Here is a 21,922-nt window from a genome sequence, read left to right as displayed (position 1 = left end):
TGGACTAATGTTACACTCTCCATGGACTTGGTCATATTCTCATATTCTCATTAGACTAATGTTACACTCTCAATGGACTAAAATTACATTCTCAAAGGACCAAATTATACTTTTCTGGACTAAAATTACACTTTTCTGGACTAAAATTACACTCTCATTGGACTGAAATTACATTTGCCTGGACTAAAAAAATACTTTCCTGGACTAAAATAACACTCTCATTGGAATGAAATTACACTTTCCTTGACTAAAATAACACTTTTTGTCGTTAAAATAACACTCGAAAAATGCTAAAATTACAATAAGTTGTGATAAAATTACAAAAAATTAAAACATTCCTTAAAATTACACTTTTTGCTGTTAGAATTACACTCGTAAAATCCTAAAATGTCGAAAACTTGTCTCGGAAAAAAATATGAAAAAAAAAACGAAACAGGAAAAATGTTAACAAAATTTTCATAAACTTCAAAATTTTTTCCGTTGAAATTTCAAAATAAAATCCGTCAAACCGCAATTTTTTCCGTTGAAATTACACTTTTTTCCGTTGAAATTACACTTTTAAAACAGTGAAAGTGTAGTAACATTTGTATAAAAGTTTCAGTCCAAAAAAAAAAAATTATGCTCAAAAAATTTTTTGTGTATAATTAATCCATTAGTGAATGTATAATTAAAGCTAGAGAGATAAAGTGGATTAATTAGTGTATAGGAAACTCATTAGTGTTAAGTATACTTTTTTGCTTTCAATCTCAACCATCCTTAGTGGGATATCCAAGGGATGTAGTGAGGACTTAGGGACTCAAAATATATGGTGGACTCATTAGAACTTTACTCTATATATATATAGATAGATAGATATTGATAGTGTTAGTGGTGACCTCTTTATACGATCTCCAAATTGGCTCATGGTGATTATAAATGTAGCATAAAAGTTCAAAACCGAGAAAACGGTCTCCTTCACGGGTGCTACCGTCACGTAATGGGATCTTAGTTTTATAACAGCGTCGTCCTTTAAAGCTTCCGGTTGTATAAACAACCATACTCGTGCGAATACGATTACCATAGCTAGAGGCGGAGCTCAAGAAATAAGATGTACAAACACAAACAAATCTAGTGAACAAAGAAACAAAAACAGGAGCTTACAAATAAGATCAACGACAATTTTTACAAAACACAAGCAATATCAGTGGACTTTGCATACAAAAAATTGAAACATAAGCTAAATCTGCGTACATAAAATACACTCCTTTTCCACCATGAAATCACATTCTTACATTGCTTGAATCCAATTTTACATGTCAACAATAATATGTAAACCACATCTAACAATAGAATTTATGGTTCCTTTGAGGCCTTTCACCAAACCTCAGCTTAACCATTGATCTCGGCTTTAATTCCATGTGAATGCAGCATTCAGAATCGAGAGTTTAACTGCCCTTGTGCTCCTAGTAGGATCGAATGCGGACAAAACCAGATGGCGCAAACTAAAAGTAACAAGTAGCGTCTCTGTTTCTCTACATGGAATGTTTCAGTATAGTGCCTATCTATCTATACATGGGAACATGGGAGGACCAGCGACTATATTTATACAACAGAAGATCAGCGGTAGGGCGTATACAACACATTAAACTTACACTTATTTGTATATAAACACGATTTTCACGGGAAGAAATAAGCTACCAGCAGATAATAATTGCTGGAACCACTCTGAAAGAATCTCCTATTCAGAACCACTCAACCATACACTTCGGGTAGAAACCTGCTTCTGTGGCAATGGTGGAAAAGGCTCGCAGTTCTTTTTGAACTTTTACTCTTTCATAATATACGGCACATGCTAGTGATGTACACTTGACGCCACTTTCTACCACCCAATCTCCACCTCCACAATGCCGACATATCTGCAAGAAAAAGGATCATTTGTATAACGGGCGACAAGAGCAATTTAAATCCCAAAATTAAATGCTGGACAGGTTTCAAAACTAAGTTGCAAGCATTACCGCCCCTCTACCATCTAGCTGCTGACATCTCCAAGACCAAGTGAATATTACAGAAGAATGGTGTTAAAGATCGGAAAAAACTAGCATCTAAAGCGGTCCCATTGGATTATATGACATTTAAGCCTTAGATTAATCTCAAAACCATTTCCCTTAGGTTGATAGATAATGGCGCTAGTCCTCATTATAGGGACGACAGGATCCATAAAAATGGACCTGAGGCGGAGTCCCATTAGACATGTTAGATTTGGACCATACGGTAATCCCGTCCCCATTAATATGGAAGGCTAGGTTATTAAAATGAGTTCAGTAACCAGAACACGAAGGATTCACTCAATATACCCAAAATTTGGGCATGACCCACATGAACACATATTGCACCAAACCTGACCTGATGGACGCATTTGACTGGTCAAACTGCCCATAAGGGGAAAGATTAAATACTTACAGCGACAAGATGCTGGATATCTCTCTCCAGTTTTGCTGTTCTTCCTGTCATTGCTGCAGCAGTGAAGGACCTGTTCTTCAGACAGTTCTCACAAAGACGGCTAGATGCACGAGCAAGTTCTCCACACAAGACACAGTGCCTTGAGGAATAGTAATAATCAATTCTTGCTCGAAGAGAATTTGCAGCGTTGAAGTAGTGTTTTGTAGGAGCATCCCTAACTGTACGAGGCATCTCCTGGAACCACTGATATAAGTCACAACCAAGAACCCCAAATACCCGCTGCAAAGCAGGTATGATCTGTTTTGTGATATAATATATATCATTCAATCTGTACGGAGAGTTGATGGCTAGAAGTTCCTGTGGATCCACAACCATGTCAACCAAACGGGCCCCAGGTTCACCATGGACAACAACATACGGGACACGCTCTGCATAGCGTGGTTCTGCCCTTGGATCAACTCTCATTGCTTTTGAAGCCACAATTGCAGCTGGAGGAAGACATGATGAAGTCCTCGAACTGTAGGTGCCTAATCGAACTTCTTTAGCGCAGACAAAATCTTGAACAGAAATCCTTCCTGTGAGGATTCTAGACCACTGGCGCTGTAGAAAATCTCTAACCTGTACAAAATGAGGTGAATGTTAAACCTGAAATCATTAGGTCGACTGGGTATTCTTCATTTCTTCCTTCTCCATACCAAATGATGAGCCAGCAAAATTGTTCAGAACATATGAATTATACTCGGGACTCAGAAGATAGCTGTTCACATGGGAACACTTTTATGTGCCATTGCCACAAAGATGAGAAATATGGCAAGCTGTTCTATCAATTGGAGGCTTTGGAGCTATTTATGGCTGCAAGCACTCTAAACTTTGTGTAAATAAATATTGTCAACTAAAGTTTTTCCTACTTACAATATAATACTCCCTCCATCCAAACTAAATTATTTTTCTCATTTGACTTTGGCAGTCAAACATTTTCCACTTTGACCACTATTTTCTCACAACTTAAATGAGTTAGACCCTTTATAAATGACTAACATTCTACATGCAAGGCAAATAACTATATGATCAGCAATTTTACCTGTGAAATATCCCGATGTTCGAAAAACATTCTCAATGACTTTTCCATGGTCTTCGCTACAGCAGCACAAGTATCTCTGCGAACTGTCTCGATGCCCTTGGCATCAAATATGGGTTTGGGTTGGTCAAGGCTCTCATAACTGTATCCCACATATCGCTTTTTAGTAAGGAGAAAGCATGATTGGTAAACTTTCTCCATCTTCAGCGTGACTGGATTGGGGTTAATTGCCGTAATTGTGGATGCTATCTCACTTCCAATCTGGAAAGCCTCTTTTCGAGAGCGCCCTTTAAGAAGCACAAACAAGCTGCAAAAAAGTGAAGCAATTATAGCAAGATATGCTTACCAGTTTTATACTCCAATCATTTACAGAAATGAAGAGCCACAAAGCATTAGGAGAAATGCAAAAACTGTGCTAACTGAGAAGTGTATTTAGATGGAGTATGAAGGATGTAAATTCAGCAGTCACTTAAATAATCTAGAGGCTGAAATTACGTTCGACATGGAAGTTATGTCCAGGGCTGCATTTTTCAGTATTAGGTCGCCCACCTCCATAAATCAAAGGCCGTACTAGATTAGGCCAAGCAGAATACATTCACGAACTACTACCGCTCCCTGAACCAAACTGAACACCAAACCATTCAATATTGTTTATGACAAATCCATGAAGCAATATAATTGGATATCATCATACTGAAATCAAATAGCATGGTATAATTGGACTCTCAACCCTGTAAATATCTGCGTATATAAAGACCTACCTATCAGTATCACCATAGATAACTCTGGCATTCCATTTATCATGACTGTTGACAACAGATATAGCATGCTCAAGGGTTTTACGGCCACACTGTACAATGCTGTCTGCTAGCTCTGCACAAGGCATACGACCACTAAACCCAGCAGCTGTATAGCCATAAGTCACATTTGCAATCAGTTTTAAAGCAAGCTGCCTTGCGTTGAATATCTGAAAAGTAAGAGTAAGGCAATCAGCAAAGGGCCTTTTCACATGTATGCTATTCCTCCAAATAATAAACTTATATTAACACCTTGAAAAAACACAAACATCTTAAATACTTCCGATGTATCAGTCTTACATTCAAGTTCACACTTTCCATTGTTGACAGTCTCAAAATAAGGTTCACACTGAGCTTCATTCCTCTACGTGCAATTTTTTTGAGACTTTCCTCATACACTACTCAGAGAAGTAATGTGTTGGGATTTGGCAAAGAACGGTGTATCACAAAAATATATTGACCTCATAAAGAATAAGTACAAGAGAGCTGATACATGTGCAGAAACTAACGTTGGGAGGACAGTAAGGTTTCGATTAGAATTAGACCTACACTGTTATACGGCTCCGAGTGTTGGATGATGAAAAATGTCACGTTCAAAAGATGAATGTGTGATAAATGCGTATGTTACCGTGGACGTGTGGCCATACAAGGAAGATCTACTCAAAAATGAGGTGGTTAGAGAGAAGGTGAGAGTTGCGCCGGAGGATAAGATGACGAAAAATCAGTTAAGATGAGAGGTCATGCGAGACATAGACCAATTATGCCCTGCTCATGAGGTTCGAGAATTGGGTAACGGAAAATGTTGCAAAGGGAGAGTAAGATGTAAGAAAATTTAGATGAAGGTAATTGAGAATGATAAGATTCCTTGGGGTTAAAAAAATGTATGACGATCGAGAGAACACTATGGAAGGTCTGACAAACAGCTCAATAAGATCGGGTTGGGTCAGTTTGGGTCGGTGCGGTTGGGGTGTCATACATCGGGTTGAGTCAGGTCATTTAGGGTTTCACGTATGTTTCGGGTCAACCGGATCAGGTTATTTTTGGATTAGTGATTAAGAGAAATTTTATTAGTTAATTTGACAAAAAGTGTGTTTCGGAGAATTGCCTATTTATGAGGCCTAGTTATTTCTAATCAGGTCATTATGAGGTCAGTTTTGGATCGGGTCATTGCAGGTCGTGTCAGCAAAGTTCAGGTCTAATCGAGTCATTATCATTTCAAGTTTAAGTCTTACTCGTTCTACTATTATATTGCCTTTCTAATTTACTAATTTATTTATTTTTAAATATTATTCCGTATTTGTTTATTTTTAAGACTTTTCACACCTTTTTACGTAAATCTGGTTGTATTTAACACCTTAATTGGAAATGACTTCTTTTTTGAGTTGATTTAACTTTCTTTACACATATTTTCACTTACTTATTTACTACAGTATTATTTTTATTTAAATTTTTTAAATTATTAATAGTCATTTTCTTTTTGGCAAGTTTCTATAAAAAGTTGGATTACTTGCTTTCGACTCTGTAATTACTTTCATCCATGCGAGGAATTAGAAAATGCATTAGATATAGCTGAAGAGAGAATCCATACCCTGTTAAGGATTTTCTGGGAAGCAGACAACTTCTTTATTGCTTGTTTCACCATGATCCTTGTTGACAATATTTCATCCAGTAACCGAGGTAGAACACCTTTACGTACCTAAATAAGAGGCGGAATCATATGACGGAGATGTGCATAAGTTGCATTATTAGTAAAATTAGACAAGTAGCCATCACAGGAAGAAGGACGTAACTATATGTTTTTCTAATGAAACTGCATTTATACAAGGGTTATTTGATGGGAATAATCCCAACTATTACCCTTCTTCTCAAAATAATCCCAACTACATTTTAACTCACAATAAATCGAACATTGAATACCTTATTCTCAAAATAGACTTGACCAATTTTTGACCTATTGGTAACCTACTGTTTCAGGTTAATGTCATCCACCATCATCTTTTCGTGCCCTTTTACTGCCACCAGCCCACCACCATTCTTCTTTGCCTTCACTGCCACCACCATCATAATACTCCTAGAGATGTCACCACCACCATTCCATCACCGGTCCATCATCATCTACCTTACATCTAACATCTTCCCCTTCAATGACAAACCTTTTCATCATCAATCACCACTATGTCAAACTTTTCCCCTTCCATACCAAACATTTCCAGAAATCAATTTCTGAAGCTAATAACACCCTTCAACGATTATGTGAATCAAAATCGATTTCCATCCAAACAAACCCAGAAAAATTAAAATCTTCAAACCCTAAAAATAATTCCCCTGAAATCCCCAGTTCTTTTTTGAAAATTATGTGAGTCTAAATAAAAATTGGATTATCATCATCAGAGATAGAGATTGTTACATATTCAATCAAACAAAACTATAACCAAATTCAACTACAATAACAAAAAAAGGAGCAAGTTGTCAAGAATCTCCAAGTCGTTGTATTCCATCATCTTGTTTACTTTATAATTGAGGTACTTTCTGTCAATGGTGGGTGAAAGGTAAGTGATTAGTTCGATTTCGATATGGCGACGGTTGTTTTGATGGTTCAATCGGAGTAGTTTGGTGATAGTAATCATGTAGGGAAGTAGAGGTTTTCGTACGAAAGGTGAGGGAGGTCACCTGCAGCAGCCGGCCATAATGGTGACTGATGAGGTGGTGGTTGCCGATGGTGAGGGTTTGTCGCTCAGATCTGGTGGCGGACTGGCGGAGTGGTTGTTGGGGTGATGGATGGTGAAAGTTAATGGAGAAGAAGAAAAGTTAATTTTATGTTTGGTCATATATTTACAAAGTACAGTACAAAAAATTTGACCTGTTAAACAAGTAGTAAGTCATCTAGACTATTTTGAGTTTATACCATTAAAAGTTGGGATTATTCTAGAATAAATCTTAGGTGGGATTATTTTGAGCAGAAGGGTAATAGGTTGGATTATTCTTATCAATTAACCCTTTATACAATTAGTTCCAAACTTCTAGTTCCAGGACTTGACTAAGTTCATAAGATTCTAGAAAGATAATTGAAAGCTCAATTCATCCTGGAAACATCAATATTCACCATCATTCAGCCATTATGATCTCAAGTTCTCAACTATAGTAAGCTTGGAAAGCCATTGCACCTCCTCACTTTCTAGCTAGTTGCCAGCTGTTTACAAGCTATCCACAGAAAGCTAAATACGCCTCAAAAAACGATTACAGAATACAGGTATTGTATTTTGGTAGAAGAAATAGGTATGGGAAAATATTCTATGCTAACATAGATCTGACGTAAACAAAAAAAAAGAAAAAACATTTAAGGACAAATCTAAGCTTAATAAAAACTCACCTTAAAAATATCAACATAGAAAGATTACCAAATAATTACGCAAGACCATTAAGTCCTACGAAAAAATGGTTATCTAAACAAGAACAGGCAAAGTAGTGTCAGGAACCTTTCTCCAAGTGTACAGAAACGTGACTAGGAAACTGCAATATGCACATGGTTTAAACTATGCCGTTGACAATCATATCCTGGTACACAGTGAGAACTGTCATTACATGCTAAGAATATTCTGGAGATATTACCTCTGAAGACACATACATTACACCATTGGGAGTAACCAAGGTCTGAAGCTTCAGGTCCTTCAGAACGCGCAGATCTTGTGAGTAAGAGCTGACCCCGAGCATATCTGCTTTTGAAGGAGCCACATTGCCAAGGCAGGTAGAATAGCAAAGATTGTATGCTATTATCATGGATGGATAAAGTGACTGAAAATCCAAGACAATGACAGGATCTGAATAGAAACCCGACTCTGGCTCCATAACAAGAGGTATGCACTCCATTGCAGGTTGAGAGGCAACCTAAGAAGACAATAGTTAATGTTTTACCCAAACCAGTTATATGCACTATGCTCCAGGTTTGAAAACATAATATTAAATCAAACTAAGTTCAACAAATATAAGGAAAAGTAGGATAAGATGTAGACAACGTTGATTTAAGGTCACCCACTTACGTAAATTTATAACAATTACATTAGCTACGCGGTTACGCTACTAGCTTACTACACTCAGGTCATCTTGATGATATGAAAAATTAAGGCATATAAAAGTAAACTCTAAAGAATGAACAGTTTCGAAAATTCATGGTGTATAAGTATTAACGCACAAAATTTCACAATGCAGAATAATGAGACATCTTTAGGCTCCCAAACTCAGAAACAAAAAGAAAGAAAACCTGCTGGATGCCCGGAGAGATAAGAACATAGTTCTGTGTATGTGCCAGTCTTATAAGCATAGATTCAACACGATACTGAGAGCCACGGGATAGAACAGAGAAAAAGTCTATTCCAAAAACACGTGCAAGCTCTGATGTTCGATTTACCTACACGAACAAGAATAATTCTCAGATAAAGGGTAAAATATTGGGTAAAGCTATATCACAAGCATTTGTGTACCATGACCACAAATTTCAGAGCGCAATAAGAAACTTAGTCAGCAATGAAGTCTGTATCAAAAAGAAGTTACCAAATCAAGTTGATTGACGATCTCGTGGTTCAACTTTGCTCTCTCCACCACATAATCAATGCATCGGAATCTTGCTTGCCCTGGACCACTTGAAAACCATTTATTTAAGATTTTCCAATGAATAGATGGAACTTTTCGCCTTAAAACAGCTTCAACCACAGCCTCTAGGGTATACAGATTTAGTTTAACTTCACCACGCACGAGTCTCCAAACATTAAGGATGATTCTTCCATTGACATGAACACCACTTGCATGGGTCCGTCCCCATTCATCCTCAATTACTGTGGTGTCATTAAGACTTGTATCAGAAATCAGACGATCAGAAGAAACGTCTTCAGTGTTTCCCTTGTTAAACGAATCCTGATCTCTCTTTACTGCCTTTGTTTCTAATGGTGTTCGAGAAATCCTACTAATCAGGCTAACACCTATACAAGTAGCCCTTTCAGCTAAAAATCCTAAAGAACCGCCTTGGACATCCCAACCCATTAAAATATCTGGGTCAATTGAGCATACTATCTTTATAAATTGGTTAAGCAATTCAATCTCATCAGAGTGAACCAGGAACTTGCAGCACCCATCAACATATCTACAGATCATATTAAAATATATCAAGAGGTTTCATAGCAAATCAATAATTAGAACAAAATCTAAAGGTTCTCATTAAATAAACATCAAATATTAAATAAACATGAAATAGTATCTTAAGGTTCCGAAGATACAAATAGCAAGGGGTATCAACTACTAAAAGATGCACGACCATTTTCAGCAAGTGCAAAATAAATTAACTTGTACTTCATGTCAAACAGATTATCATTGCAGGCAGGAAATTGCTCTGAATGACACTATAATTTGGTTTATGTGCATAGTTACAAAAAGGAATCTGACTAAACAAGAACTCAATCCTGAATCAAGATATTGAGTTGGGACAATGTCCATTATTAGGCTTTCCCTGGAGCTCACTTTTAAACAAGGCCAATGTGCAGAAGATTTACCATACAAATGTGATGGATAACGGTAAAAATAGAGACCAAAACTACGGAACTTAGTATGTGGTCCCCTGCAGGAGTTTTCATTGACTTTACCTGTTCCTACGTCTCTGCATTTAATTTTCAAAATGCAAAACCACAGACCAGATGGAGATGCAAATGTAGCATTCAGAATAGATAAAAGCTCAATCAGGAAGACACCAGCCTGGTCAAAACAACAGTAGTGATACCTTCCACAAGACTTAGGTTCACCACGAAGCAGCACATGGATGTCAACAGAGGAACTATCATCATTCTGTATGGCTAAGGCAATGACATTTATGGCGTCATGCTGAGGATCAGGTCGTAAGTCCCCTTTAGAATCTGCATGAACCTGTAACCCACAACCACAATAACCAACGCTAGTACAGAACATAAAAAACATAACGCCTGTCTCCCCTTGAAAGCAAGACTTAACAAAAGCCCCGATTAAAAACATAACTTGAGCAAAGAGAGACCATGCGAAGCCATTACTTGCATATCACTAATAATATGTAACTACACTGGCCACATATACAAGACAGCATCAGCAACCATTTTAAGAAAGCATAGAAGCTACACTGGAAGACTAATAATAAACTCCCTATTTCGAACTGTCTGAAGACTCTGAACATCAAGAAACAACACACCTTCTCTAATCACTATCTATCATTGAAACATAACAACTGTATACTATGAAGAATGCAGTTTGAACTATAACTTAAGAAACAAATTTAAGTCGTCTCTGCAACATGTCTACTAAGTAACTGATATATCCCAATTTCGAGATATGAAATATTCAAAAAGCGACCGTCTTTAATTTTATATTTACTCTTTTTTTTGGTACAACCTATTTTATATATACTGAATATGATAAGATGGCTTGCCGGTGTGGGTTAATAAAATGTACATGGTTTCTCTCTTATGTAGTTATTGATAACCAGTGAATCACTTGAAGAGCATTCAGATCAGTGTTTAAGCCAGACAATCCAGATGAGACTTTCAAGGAAATATAACTTGTATGAATGATGTTGCATGGCCAAATCACCTGAGAAACCAGTATTGCTAGTTAGTTATAGAGACCACTTCTATTTTCTTCCTAATCAAAAGTTCCTAGACAGATACTTTCTTATCTGGCCATAAATCCAGTTTAGCATATGCATTTGAACCACATTCATATAACGAGCATGGCACTCTTACAGACTCAAAACTTGATAATCTTAGAAAAAAAGTGGTTGCATCTACAAGACTACAATAAGCAGTCAGCTTGTACTTCTACTAGCAAGCTTTCTCATAGTACGAGTGTAGTATACGAAAGTACTAAACCACAATTGAAATCATAAAAATCCTAGAGACTGTTGAAGCCACTAAGGACTTGTTTGACTGTTGAAGCCACAGACCTCATGATATTCTATCGCACAGATCACTGAAAACTACCAATATTCCATTTTTGCACCTTTCATCTGGTCTATTACATACAGAGTATATTTTCACAGCATCACAATCACCGAAATTTCAGAGAGGAACCATGAACAAAATGCAATGAATAATCACATGATAATGACTAGGGAAAGGGAGGTTATACCACAAACCAGGGCACAGTACCTTCAATATAGTGAATCTTACCTCTAAACTCAATAGTGTCAACTGTTGGCCAGCACCAAAACTGGCAGGGTCTTTGAATCCAATTTGACTGAGAGGAGTAGGCTTTGATTGCCCACTGGGCCCTGAAATCTGAGATATGTCTTGCGAGAACACTGCAGCTTCTTTTACTTTCATGGGACTTCTTCTGTCCTTACAGTTTGACAGCAAATCACAGATAGGATCTTCTCGAATGTTCAAATTTCTATCTTTCCCTTGATCCATTTGACTACTGATTGGCTTCAGAGGAGATTGATGAAAAGATCCTAATGTATCAGAGAATTCAGGTAAAGGGTTCTTCAAAACCTTTTCTGGCAAAGATTGAAACACAGGATGTCAACTCTGAGAAGCAAGAAGACTAGGGAGGAATATTGAGCACCCGATACATTCAAATGAGCAATTTCTCATTTTTACCTTTGTCTTTATGTGTCAGCCAGTTAATAACAGAACCAACAGACGGAGGTGAAATTGCTCGTGTTAGCAAATAAGCAAATGAACCATCATTTCGATATTGAGTTGGGATGCCCAAAGTGGTATTCTGAAGGAAATCAGCAGAGTCATGCATTTTCTCAGACAGATCTTCCCTAGAGTCCGCAAAGAATGGAAGAACATGCTCTGAACTTTTACCATGAACTGCAAGAGAAAATATGTCGGCAAATAAAATAGCAGAAGGCAGTAGCAACCAGCCAGAAAGAATAACACTGGCAGAGAAAGAAACCCTGTGCCACAACAAATCCCAATAACTAAAAAACTACTAGAAAGAAATAAAATAAGGAACCGGAAGGAGGTAGGGGAAAAGAACATGCTTTGCTAATTATTCTGTTTCATTAAGTAACTGCGCAAATAAATTCAAAATATTCAAGATTGTTAGGGTATGTATAAAGTAGAGTAATGACGTCAGCTACAATCAAACCTTGTGTTCCTTCATTGTCACTGGCATCCTCAACAAGAGAGCACTCTGATCAAGAACTAATGCATATGTCAAAACCGACATCAACAACTAATCAGATATGCAAATCATATTTCAACAAAATAGTCTGAAAAAGTAACTAAATTTTATGTGTGAGAGAAACTATGAAGTTGCAAAGATGTGCACATGCTTTGCTAATTAATCTGTTTCTTTAAGTAACTGCGCAAATAAATTCAAAATATTCAAGATTGTTAGGGTATGTATAAAGTAGAGTAATGATGTCAGCTACAATCAAACCTTGCGTTCCTTCATTGTCACTGTCCTCCTCAACAAAAGAGCCCTCTGATCGAGTAGGTATCAGCATTAAATCTTCGGAAGCATCATACGTCCAATTAGCTATGGGAGGTTTCTTGTGAAAGGCCATGCAAGTGTATCCTGATCGCCCTTCATTTTGCAAGTAGCCATACGTAGACTCTAAATCCTGTGACCTAAATGGATAGTGTTCTACAGTACCATCTTTGACAAATTGCTGCCGAGTAGTACATGCCATGCTCTGAGGATTTTGAAAATTCATTTGATTACATGATAGTGCACACATTTCATGATGATCTGCACTTTTACCAGCATCTTCACCTTCAAGAAGCCTTTTCCCTTTTCCTTGAAAACTAGATAAGCAGCTCGAACAAGAAGCAGCTGTGCGCTTTGGTATTCCATCAGCAATGACGTCTCTATCATCGCTAAATTTCGGACCTGTGTTATGAGCTACCAAATCAGAGGCAATTAAACAAAATGAAGAACTTTTGGACTGGGGCGTAACAAAGTCAGACACATTCTCTTGCCCAGTTTTAAGAGAACCAGAAGCATCTTTCTTTTCTGCTTGACAACAAATGGAAGACTCCTGATTGTCACAAAAATCCTTTTGTTTGGTGATTTGTTCACGGTCAGAGATAAAACCTTCATTACTCTGCATGTTTAGGTCGTCAGATTGTTCCAAGTGGAAGTCTAACTTTCTTGGAAGAATGACATTCTTGTCTTTGTTAGAAACTCCTCCCACATCGCTTTTATCACATTCAGATGATTCTGCCATGAAGCATCGCTTTTTCCTCATCAGATCTCGTATGGAGCACCTGTGTAGTTTCGTTGAATCCACCACATGGCAGCAACTATTTTCTTCAGATTTTCCTGAAAGGTTAGGAGCACCATGTGCAGTGCTTCTTAATGAAGCAGGGACCCCTGCGTCACCTTCAGTTAGAATAGTACATTTGCCTGAGTCATCCATGCCACTGCCTGAGTGAATATCAACACTTAATGGTCGGACTTCAGAAAAAGGCAACGCACCCCACTCCATTTTATTCCTTCTTCGCTTGGTTGCAGAAGTTGAGCTTCCAGACACACTATGACACTTGGATGTCCCCCCTTCCATGCCTTCTTCAGATGAGTTGGCTGTGGGAGTTGGCAGTTGATCATCTCCAGAACCATCCAACTGGGGGATTCTTGATTTTAATAAGGCTTGAGGTGCTACATCTTGATTACAGGAAGTGGAATTCCGTGTACCTTCATCGCAATGCAACACATCTAGGACCGAATCAAGTATATCCTGACATTCTTGCTGAGATTCACTCTCATAATCTGTGTTTGCTTTCTCCAGCACTTTATCAATTGTTGCCGCAGGTACCACAGGATTTAGAATCGTGACCTGATGAAGTTCATCTTCCGAGTTTATATCTTCTGCCGCTTGAGAAGATGCAAGCCACTTTAAAAGTGCAATATCTTCTGGCTCTGCACGCTGGACATACACAGAAACATTTAGGAGCTGTTATATATTGCAGTGAAATGAAAGGTGAAGGCAAACATTTAGAATACAGTTCTGTTGAATTAGAAAGGATTGTTACTAAAGGGAAGGAAAGCAATAGCAAAAAGAAATTGACATTAAATGAGCTACCATTATCTAAACCATAATAAAAATACTAAAAATAAAATTAAAAAGCTGTATCTTCTCCAAAAAAAATTTGATTTGTCACCAATACCAAAAGATATAATCACAAAAAAATACAATAAAGAGAGGATAAAACACTGGACTAGAGTACCTTAGGATCCCTCCCACTGGTCCCTGACTGAAAATTCATTTCATCCATCTCTTTTTCACTAAAAGATGCTGAATGAGGTGATATGACTGACTGCATTATGTTAGTTTCATCAGACGGTTTAATTTCTAGCTCATTTGATTCTTGGGAACCTATTCTCCCTGGTCTCCTCTCTTCCAATAAAGACTGTGCGGATATCATAGGTTTTACATTGTCAGACAAAGTCAAGATAGTGCTTGCGGCTTTGTGAAAAAGCTCCCTGAGTTTGTCCTGATACTCAAAGCCGTTGGATAAGGTTCTTAAAACATCTTGAGGGAGTGGCTTCCCAGAATCAGCCAATATATCGGCATGATGAACACCACTCCTTTCAAACTCTTCCTGTTACATAAATTAAATAGAAAACCAATGAACAAGAATACTACATGCATTTCCAGAGAAACAAATTGTTGGAAGGAAAGCAAACCTCCCAAATAGGTATCAGTGACTGAACCATTCTCACATCGGAATGTGTTTGCGACAGAGATGTATACAATTTCAACTGCTGGTTTAAAACGTCTGTGAATCATATAATAACTAAAAGTAAGAAATCAAGCAAAAACAAGGACCGAACTAGATGGCGCAACATTGAGGGCTAAAATCCAATATCCGTTACCTTCAATAGAGGCATCCCCCTCAAGTTCAGAAATGCTTTGGCGTTTCACCATGTTGCTAACGTGATATGATGAAGTACATGGCTCAGTAGGATATTGCCACATCCAATCATCTTTAATCGTGGAAGAATTCCAAACTAGCGGGCGTGAATCTGACCCTGCAATTTCATCTGCCTAACAAAAATATCCTGGTTTTAGTTATTTCAGAAACCGATAAAAGCAAGATACCATATATACAGAATAATCAGCATCACTAATGTGACCTGGGAACCAGAAAACCTGTAACCAACATTTTCTGGAGTGGAATGCTCTAGGTATCTTCTAAGGAGATCATCTGGCACTGGATGTCGAAACTTCATCTTCACAAGATGCATATGGCCCATGCCATACAAATTATAGTCAACCTGATACATCACAGAACTGGTAAACAACAACAAAGAAAACACAGCCTTGCCAAAATTAACTTGGGTTAGGAACTATGAAGGGAAAAAGTACAAGCATCAGAATCTTTTTTAGCAACTACATGTCTACACCAACTTGAATATAAGATCTACAATCACTTATCCATTTTAATCATCTCTAACTAATTAAATATGGCATCAGCCTACTAAAACGTAAAGAAGGCCAGAAACTTTTAGAAAAAAGGCTAAAACATAACAGAAACAGAAAAGCTCCATTCAGCACAGTCCATACAATCCTTACAAATACCACTGTAACACTGTTATAAGAGTTACAGATATGAATAATGAAAGAAAGTAGAATCTAATTACATATTAACTAACTATTACCAGAAATTGCAGAAGAAAGGGAATATGTGCTTCATAGGGCTGTATACTTCTCTCAAATATAGCACCAGCCTGCAAAATGTAATGTTCAACTAATCATACAACTATCTACAACAATAACAAAGGCACAAAGGGCAAAATGGACCAGACAATATATATAAGGCCCTATAAAACAATATATATGCAATTTAAATTTGAATTGGACCATAACCAAGGTTGATTGGGGGATAAGAAAAACTACCAAGGTTGATTGGAGGGAGAAAAACTTGTTGGTTTTGTAACTTGAACAAACTGTTGCAATGAAATAATAGCGGCCCTTCCTAGAATTTTAATAAAAACTGTTAAACAACCAAATTTGGCCTTTGAAATTATTTGATCAAGAAAAACTACCAAGGTTGATTGGAGGGAGAAAAACTTGTTGGTTTTGTAACTTGGACAAACTGTTGCAATGAAATAATAGCGGCCCTTCCTAGAATTTTAATAAAAACTGTTAAACAACCAAATTTGGCCTTTGAAACTTGTTGGTTTTGTAACTTGAACAAACTGTTGCAATGAAATTACTGATTTTAGAAAGGGGCCTGTGATTTGAAACTTAATGGAAATGGAGCCAAAATTAGCTTAATGCAGCTACAGTGGTTTTAACATGATTGTGGTAAAGGTCGCCAAAACTTTATTGTGCTCAACAGAATTTAGCAGTGGAGTCATTGAGAATTTTTCATTTGAATAAGTCCATATTACGTGATAAAGCAAAATGGCTCACTAATGTGCCTCTATTCATAACGAAATTTTCATCATGGGTTATCTTAAAAATAATCTCCGCTTTAGAGGCAAAGTCCTTCAAGATATCGATGTACTGCTGTTGAGATGCAGGGTCACAAAGCTACAACAACATAGCTGAGATTCAACCCTAGGCCTGATTGCAGTGTGAAGCTGATTCTACTAGTCTGGCTTTACATGAAAAGATGCAGATGGGTCTATTAAAAAAAATATATTAACTTCGTAGATGTTAGTGCAAAAACTTGTCACAAATTTTTTCAACAAAAGATGAGGAAACCAGTGAGCATTAGTGAACATTCGCATTTACTGCATGAGCAAACAGATGATGATTATACCAGGACTTTTTCGAACACGAGCAATAAACAACAACATTACCCCAGTGCCTCAATGGCTCCCGTATTGCGGGGTAAGGGGGATGTCGGATGTACGCACAGCGCAGCCTTACCCCTTTGTTAGCAACACAAAGAGGCTGCATCCGAATGACCCAAGATGAACACACGAGCAATCAATGTATTGAAAAGAATATATCTGTGAGCTGCAACCCAAATTTGATTTGACCAGAATATGAATTAATGATGGACACATATACATATGGTTTCAATAGATATATACCAGCAGGAGAGAGGCAGCACGAGAGACATCATGTGGATGATACCTTCAACCTTTGTTAAGGAAAAGGGGACCTTGAGAAAACAATCAAATATAAGAAAACACGATATTGTGCCTATACTTTAAAGTCCAACAAATATTTAAAATACTTGATAAACACTTTCGTCAAGTTTTTACAATTTGAACAAATTTCTCTTGTATCCCTTCCTAACTCTGCTTCCGGAAAAAAATTGAAGAACTTCTTGAGAATCTGATACCTCCTAAATCGCATTGATTTATCCTAAAGAATTCATTTCTGAATTGCCCCATCTATCCTCCTGAGGAGAAGTTTGGTTTCAAACCCCGGTCTCGAATCAATCAATTCCTAGGTTGTTGCTCCTCACGTATTTCCATTTTAGACCAAAAACATGATTTTTCTTTCATAAAATAGCCGAATCCGACACTTGGACACGCACCCATGTCAGATACTTCTAATCGAGTTCAAGCAACATACATAGGTTTTAAGATCAAGCCCACAGAAAAAACAGGCAGGGTAAAAAGAAAACCTACAGTACGAATGGTGGGAAAAGAAGAAAATCTGGACACATCCAACAAAAACGTTCATCTCACTACTCACTAGGATTGCTTTTTTAAAATAATTTGAATCAAACAACATAAATTATCATCACAATTAATTAACAAATATTGATGGCTGGCTTAGCAGGTGAGACAAAAATTATACTCCCTCCGTTAGTCCATCCATAGATGTTTACAATTGCTTTTAGCATGGAGTTTTAGGTGGAGACAGACAAGTGGGATTTTGGGTGTGCTTTCACAATTTCACCCATCAGACCTCCACTCTTGGAAACACCCCCACTAGCAGCACCACCACCGACATTGCACCCAACGGCCAACCTCTAGATCCGCCACACCACCAAAACCCCCCTATTTTGTCGCTGAAAACCCCAATACCACCCTTTGAAAAGCACTCCATACCATAAGACCCACCACCTCCACTCTTTTAAACCCCTTCCCTAAAACGCCTCGGCACCTTCGAAACACCCCCACCCCAATTTCCCTACCTGGCCTTGGAAACTCTAGATTTATGGTTTCAAGGGAATGGGAGGAATTTGGGAGTAGAAGGGTTCTTAACGGTGGGAGGTTCGGGTCTTTCAAAGGGTGGGGCTGGGTTTTTGAAAAATGGGGTCAGTTTTTGGGGATGGGAAAAGGCAGGGTATATGGGGTGCTGAAGAAAAAAGGCAGGAGTTGTGATGGCAAGTCAAGGTGGAAGAGCCAAAGAGATATGTGGGAAAAGTTTGGAAGTGCTGGGATTGGAGCCAGACGTGGTGGTAATGGAAGTGGTGATGGTGGTGGTGGTATCATAAGTAGTAAGTTTATGGTCAAGGTGTCTGGGTGGGGGTATCAATAGTTATTGAAAGGGGTGGCTGGCTGGCTTGGTGAAGGTGAAGATGAAGACAAAGGAAAAGGTTAGGAGGGTAGCGAGATATGGGTATAATTGTAACTTTGTAAATCAAAAGTTTCCCTATAAGGACATCGTAAACTGTGTATTAGACGGCCCAAACAGGAAAACACAAATGTCCTGGTCCGTGGTGGAATGGAGAGAGTAATAGACATCATTCCATGTCATGAGATAGTAAACACCAAGAAGGATGCATGATACCAGTAAATCACAAAAGGATACAAATATATTTTAATAAATAGCTCCTCCGTTGAATGATAACCGTAAAATTTTCTCGCACGAACAACTTTACAGCCGTGCACATGTTGCCTTTTTGAGCCAGCATGTCCCTTTAGCTTCATAGATCCCCAAAAATCCAAAATCCATCAGAAGCCAGTAAAGAAAAACGGTTGCAACACCCATACAAAGATTAAATAAATAATATACAGAGACTGCTAAGGCGTAATAGCATACCTTCAAAGCGTTTTCCAAGGCAAGAGATATGGTATTTTCGACAACAATACCTGAATTTATTAAAAAAAATTATGCTCCTTTTTGTTAGTAAGACACATACACGCATCCTTACTACTGAAGGGCTTGGCTTAAAAAGTAGATAACAGTAAAACAAGGAAGATGCTATCATTACCTTGTAATATCAGTCACAATATGTGAAGTGTGATATAAAGCAAATTGAAAGCATATAAAATTCAACACTAAGACCAAAATGCAACAAAAAACTTGTCAGAAGGTCACTGACTACTGGCTACAACATCAGGGGACACTGGTCCATTTCTAATTTACGAAACCTAGCATGTATATTTTTATTGCTACTAGAATTGGTCAGAAACTTCACATTGCATCCTTCATTTTGAATCCAAGACTTCAAAACCTGGAGAAATTGCCAAGAATAATCTGAAGTTTGTCCCGTCCTGTCAGGCAATATTAATCCCAACGTTGAGTCTTCCCAAACTAATCCTAAGATTGCTTTACTACTTCTGATTTTGCAACATTTTTTCTGTATGAAACTAAATATTATTCGCAATTATAATATTTCTTTAGATTTAGATTGTGTAGGGAGTGCAATGGATGAGCAGTTGAGCACTGACCAAACAATCCATTGGAGATCCCTTTCCGACATATAGAGTGCACAAATAGAATATATAAACAAACAACTTGGAGTTATTTTGGATAGACTCAAAATTGAGATCAATTTTAGTAAATGGGAAAACTTTCGGATTATTCGTGGCAAATTTTCCAAAACAATAAGGTCAAATGGATCAAGTGCAATTAGAACTTCTATCATGAAAGAAATTTAGAACTAACCAAATGATAATAAGTATCCCCATAAGAATATATAGGAACAACAATTTCTAAATGTTTCGCTTAGGCAAGTCATCTTCATACTAACCAAGACCAGAAGGATGTCATATTCACATTCCATAAAGATAACATAGACAAACCGACTGATAAATATTGTTAAACCATGAAACATGTATGAGGCTTAGCTATAAAGAGGAGAGAGAGCCCACTTCATAAGCCCAAGGAGATTCCGTCCTAAACCCAATTGGTGATAGACTAGCTCCTTGATTTATGAAGTAGTGAGCTCCCTCATTTTGTCAATGTGAGTAAAGCACATTACAGAAGCCTCTTAACAAATATAATCAACAGAGCAAATAATAATAATACCTCCTTGGTTAGACTGATGTGGTATTTCTGAATACGGTACATATAAATAGGGTAAAGCCTACAAAATAACAAAACATCACTATTAGAAAGAAAAACCAAGTTCATATTAGTTGTCTTAAATTCACTTATTAGACTAACACTAATTAAAAAATCTCAAAAAATGGACATGTAGTACAATCACATTAGCAATTGAGACAATTTAATTTCAGACAACAAAACTAGCAATCAATCTAAGCTGATACTCTAATAAATTTCCTTTCACCAAATACTGAAATATAAATATAAATTTCAACATTTCCCTATACCTCAAACACTCTCACAGATTGCAGGGTAAGACCGTAAGAACTAGGATCAACCTCCGGAAAATGGATGTGACAGTGGATTCGATCAATCAAATTGATTCGACAAACGTTTGAAGTTAATTCATTCTACCAAATATCGTCACCAAATGCAAAATAGATACATGTAAATCAAAACAAACTAAGTATTCTAATAAAAAGCTCGTAAAATAATCAACAACAACAAAAAAAAAAAAAAAAAAAAAAAAAAAGGAGAGGATTGAAATGTACATCATGGATATAGGAATGAAATAAAAGGAAAAAGGAAAAAGAAAGACATACACGATGAAGATGAACACAAGCCTTCTGAGCAGAAGGAGTGGAACCGTAAATCCTGATAACAGGAACCTCCTTGACAGCACGACCTGCAAATGAGTAATAGATAAACCCTAGAAAAATGGAATAAAATGGACGGAAAAAAAAAAGAGAAAATGCGAAAGAAGTTAGGGCTAGACCATGGATGGAGCTGTAAGAGATGTCGAAATCGGGGATGGGAGGAGACATGTAGTAATCAATGGAAACAATTCGAACACTGAATATATTTGAGTGCTTTGCCTGTGATTCTTCTTCTGCTTCCATGTTATTGTTCTATTGACTTTGGTGGTCTTTAGAAATTTGGGGGTTTTAATGTTTTCGGTTGGGGTAATTGGGTTCATTTGGCGCGGATTTGGCGATTTTATACTTGCCTGCCTTCCCTCATACTCCTGAGCATTTGACTTTTAAGTCATACTACCACCCTCTTTCACCCAACTTTTAATAGTCCGTCGTGCTCCAGATGGATCTTTTTTGTCTGAAATAATATAATCAATCAATCAATCATCAATCAATCAATACTATATATTAATTCCAGAAACCAAGGGACTTCAATGTAATTAAAGAAAGTTATACAAATTAATTATACTATATAGTTTTAAATCACTAGCACCGTGTGATGGACCCGATTGAGGGATCTCAATGCAAATATTACATAGTTTGGGTTAAAATTAAATTATATAAAAGCTTGATAATTTTCCTAAACATGGTTAATTTCCATAAAATAAAATAATTAATTAAGATGGTCAATTTCCTTAAAATAAAATAATTAATTAAGATGGTCAATTTCAAGGAAACTAAAGGAAAGAGGATGTTTAGTAATTTT

General features: G+C 37.3%; 1 protein-coding gene across 6 annotated transcripts; it reads right to left on the bottom strand.

Moving 5' to 3' along the window:
• Positions 1-1,111: 1,111 nt before the first annotated feature.
• Positions 1,112-21,448, bottom strand: LOC141647809 (DNA polymerase zeta catalytic subunit). Of its 6 annotated transcripts, XM_074456147.1 has the most exons (24): positions 21,240-21,448; positions 21,067-21,149; positions 20,447-20,504; positions 19,235-19,284; positions 19,004-19,116; positions 17,326-17,368; positions 15,940-16,008; positions 15,415-15,555; positions 15,154-15,325; positions 14,965-15,056; positions 14,505-14,879; positions 13,372-14,203; positions 12,715-13,167; positions 11,922-12,140; positions 11,493-11,818; positions 10,079-10,221; positions 8,863-9,448; positions 8,573-8,719; positions 7,924-8,199; positions 5,903-6,010; positions 4,279-4,484; positions 3,521-3,824; positions 2,440-3,057; positions 1,112-1,895 (listed from the first exon to the last, which is right to left on the bottom strand). In XM_074456147.1, the coding sequence occupies exons 1-24, from the start codon at positions 21,361-21,363 to the stop codon at positions 1,722-1,724; spliced, it is 5,712 nt and encodes a 1,903-aa protein (XP_074312248.1). In that variant the 5' UTR covers positions 21,364-21,448; the 3' UTR covers positions 1,112-1,721. The 6 variants fall into 6 exon arrangements, with proteins under 6 accessions (XP_074312248.1, XP_074312245.1, XP_074312247.1 ...); XM_074456144.1 differs by having other exon boundaries at positions 12,715-14,203; XM_074456146.1 differs by having other exon boundaries at positions 12,715-14,203; positions 15,442-15,555.
• Positions 21,449-21,922: the final 474 nt, after the last annotated feature.

Source organism: Silene latifolia, chromosome 3 (genome assembly GCF_048544455.1).
Source record: "Silene latifolia isolate original U9 population chromosome 3, ASM4854445v1, whole genome shotgun sequence".
Taxonomy (NCBI): Eukaryota; Viridiplantae; Streptophyta; class Magnoliopsida; order Caryophyllales; family Caryophyllaceae; genus Silene; species Silene latifolia.
This window is presented reverse-complemented; position numbering and strand designations above follow the sequence as displayed.

Coding starts and splice junctions, on each gene's coding strand:
- LOC141647809 (XM_074456144.1), bottom strand. CDS start 21,363: ATGGAAGCAGAAGAAGAATCACAGGCAAAGCACTCAAATATATTCAGT. Junction 21,150..21,239: donor CTCTTACAGCTCCATCCATG/GTCTAGCCCTAA, acceptor ACTCATTTGCAG/GTCGTGCTGTCAAGGAGGTT. Junction 8,200..8,572: donor TCTCTCCGGGCATCCAGCAG/GTTTTCTTTCTT, acceptor TTGTCTTCTTAG/GTTGCCTCTCAACCTGCAAT.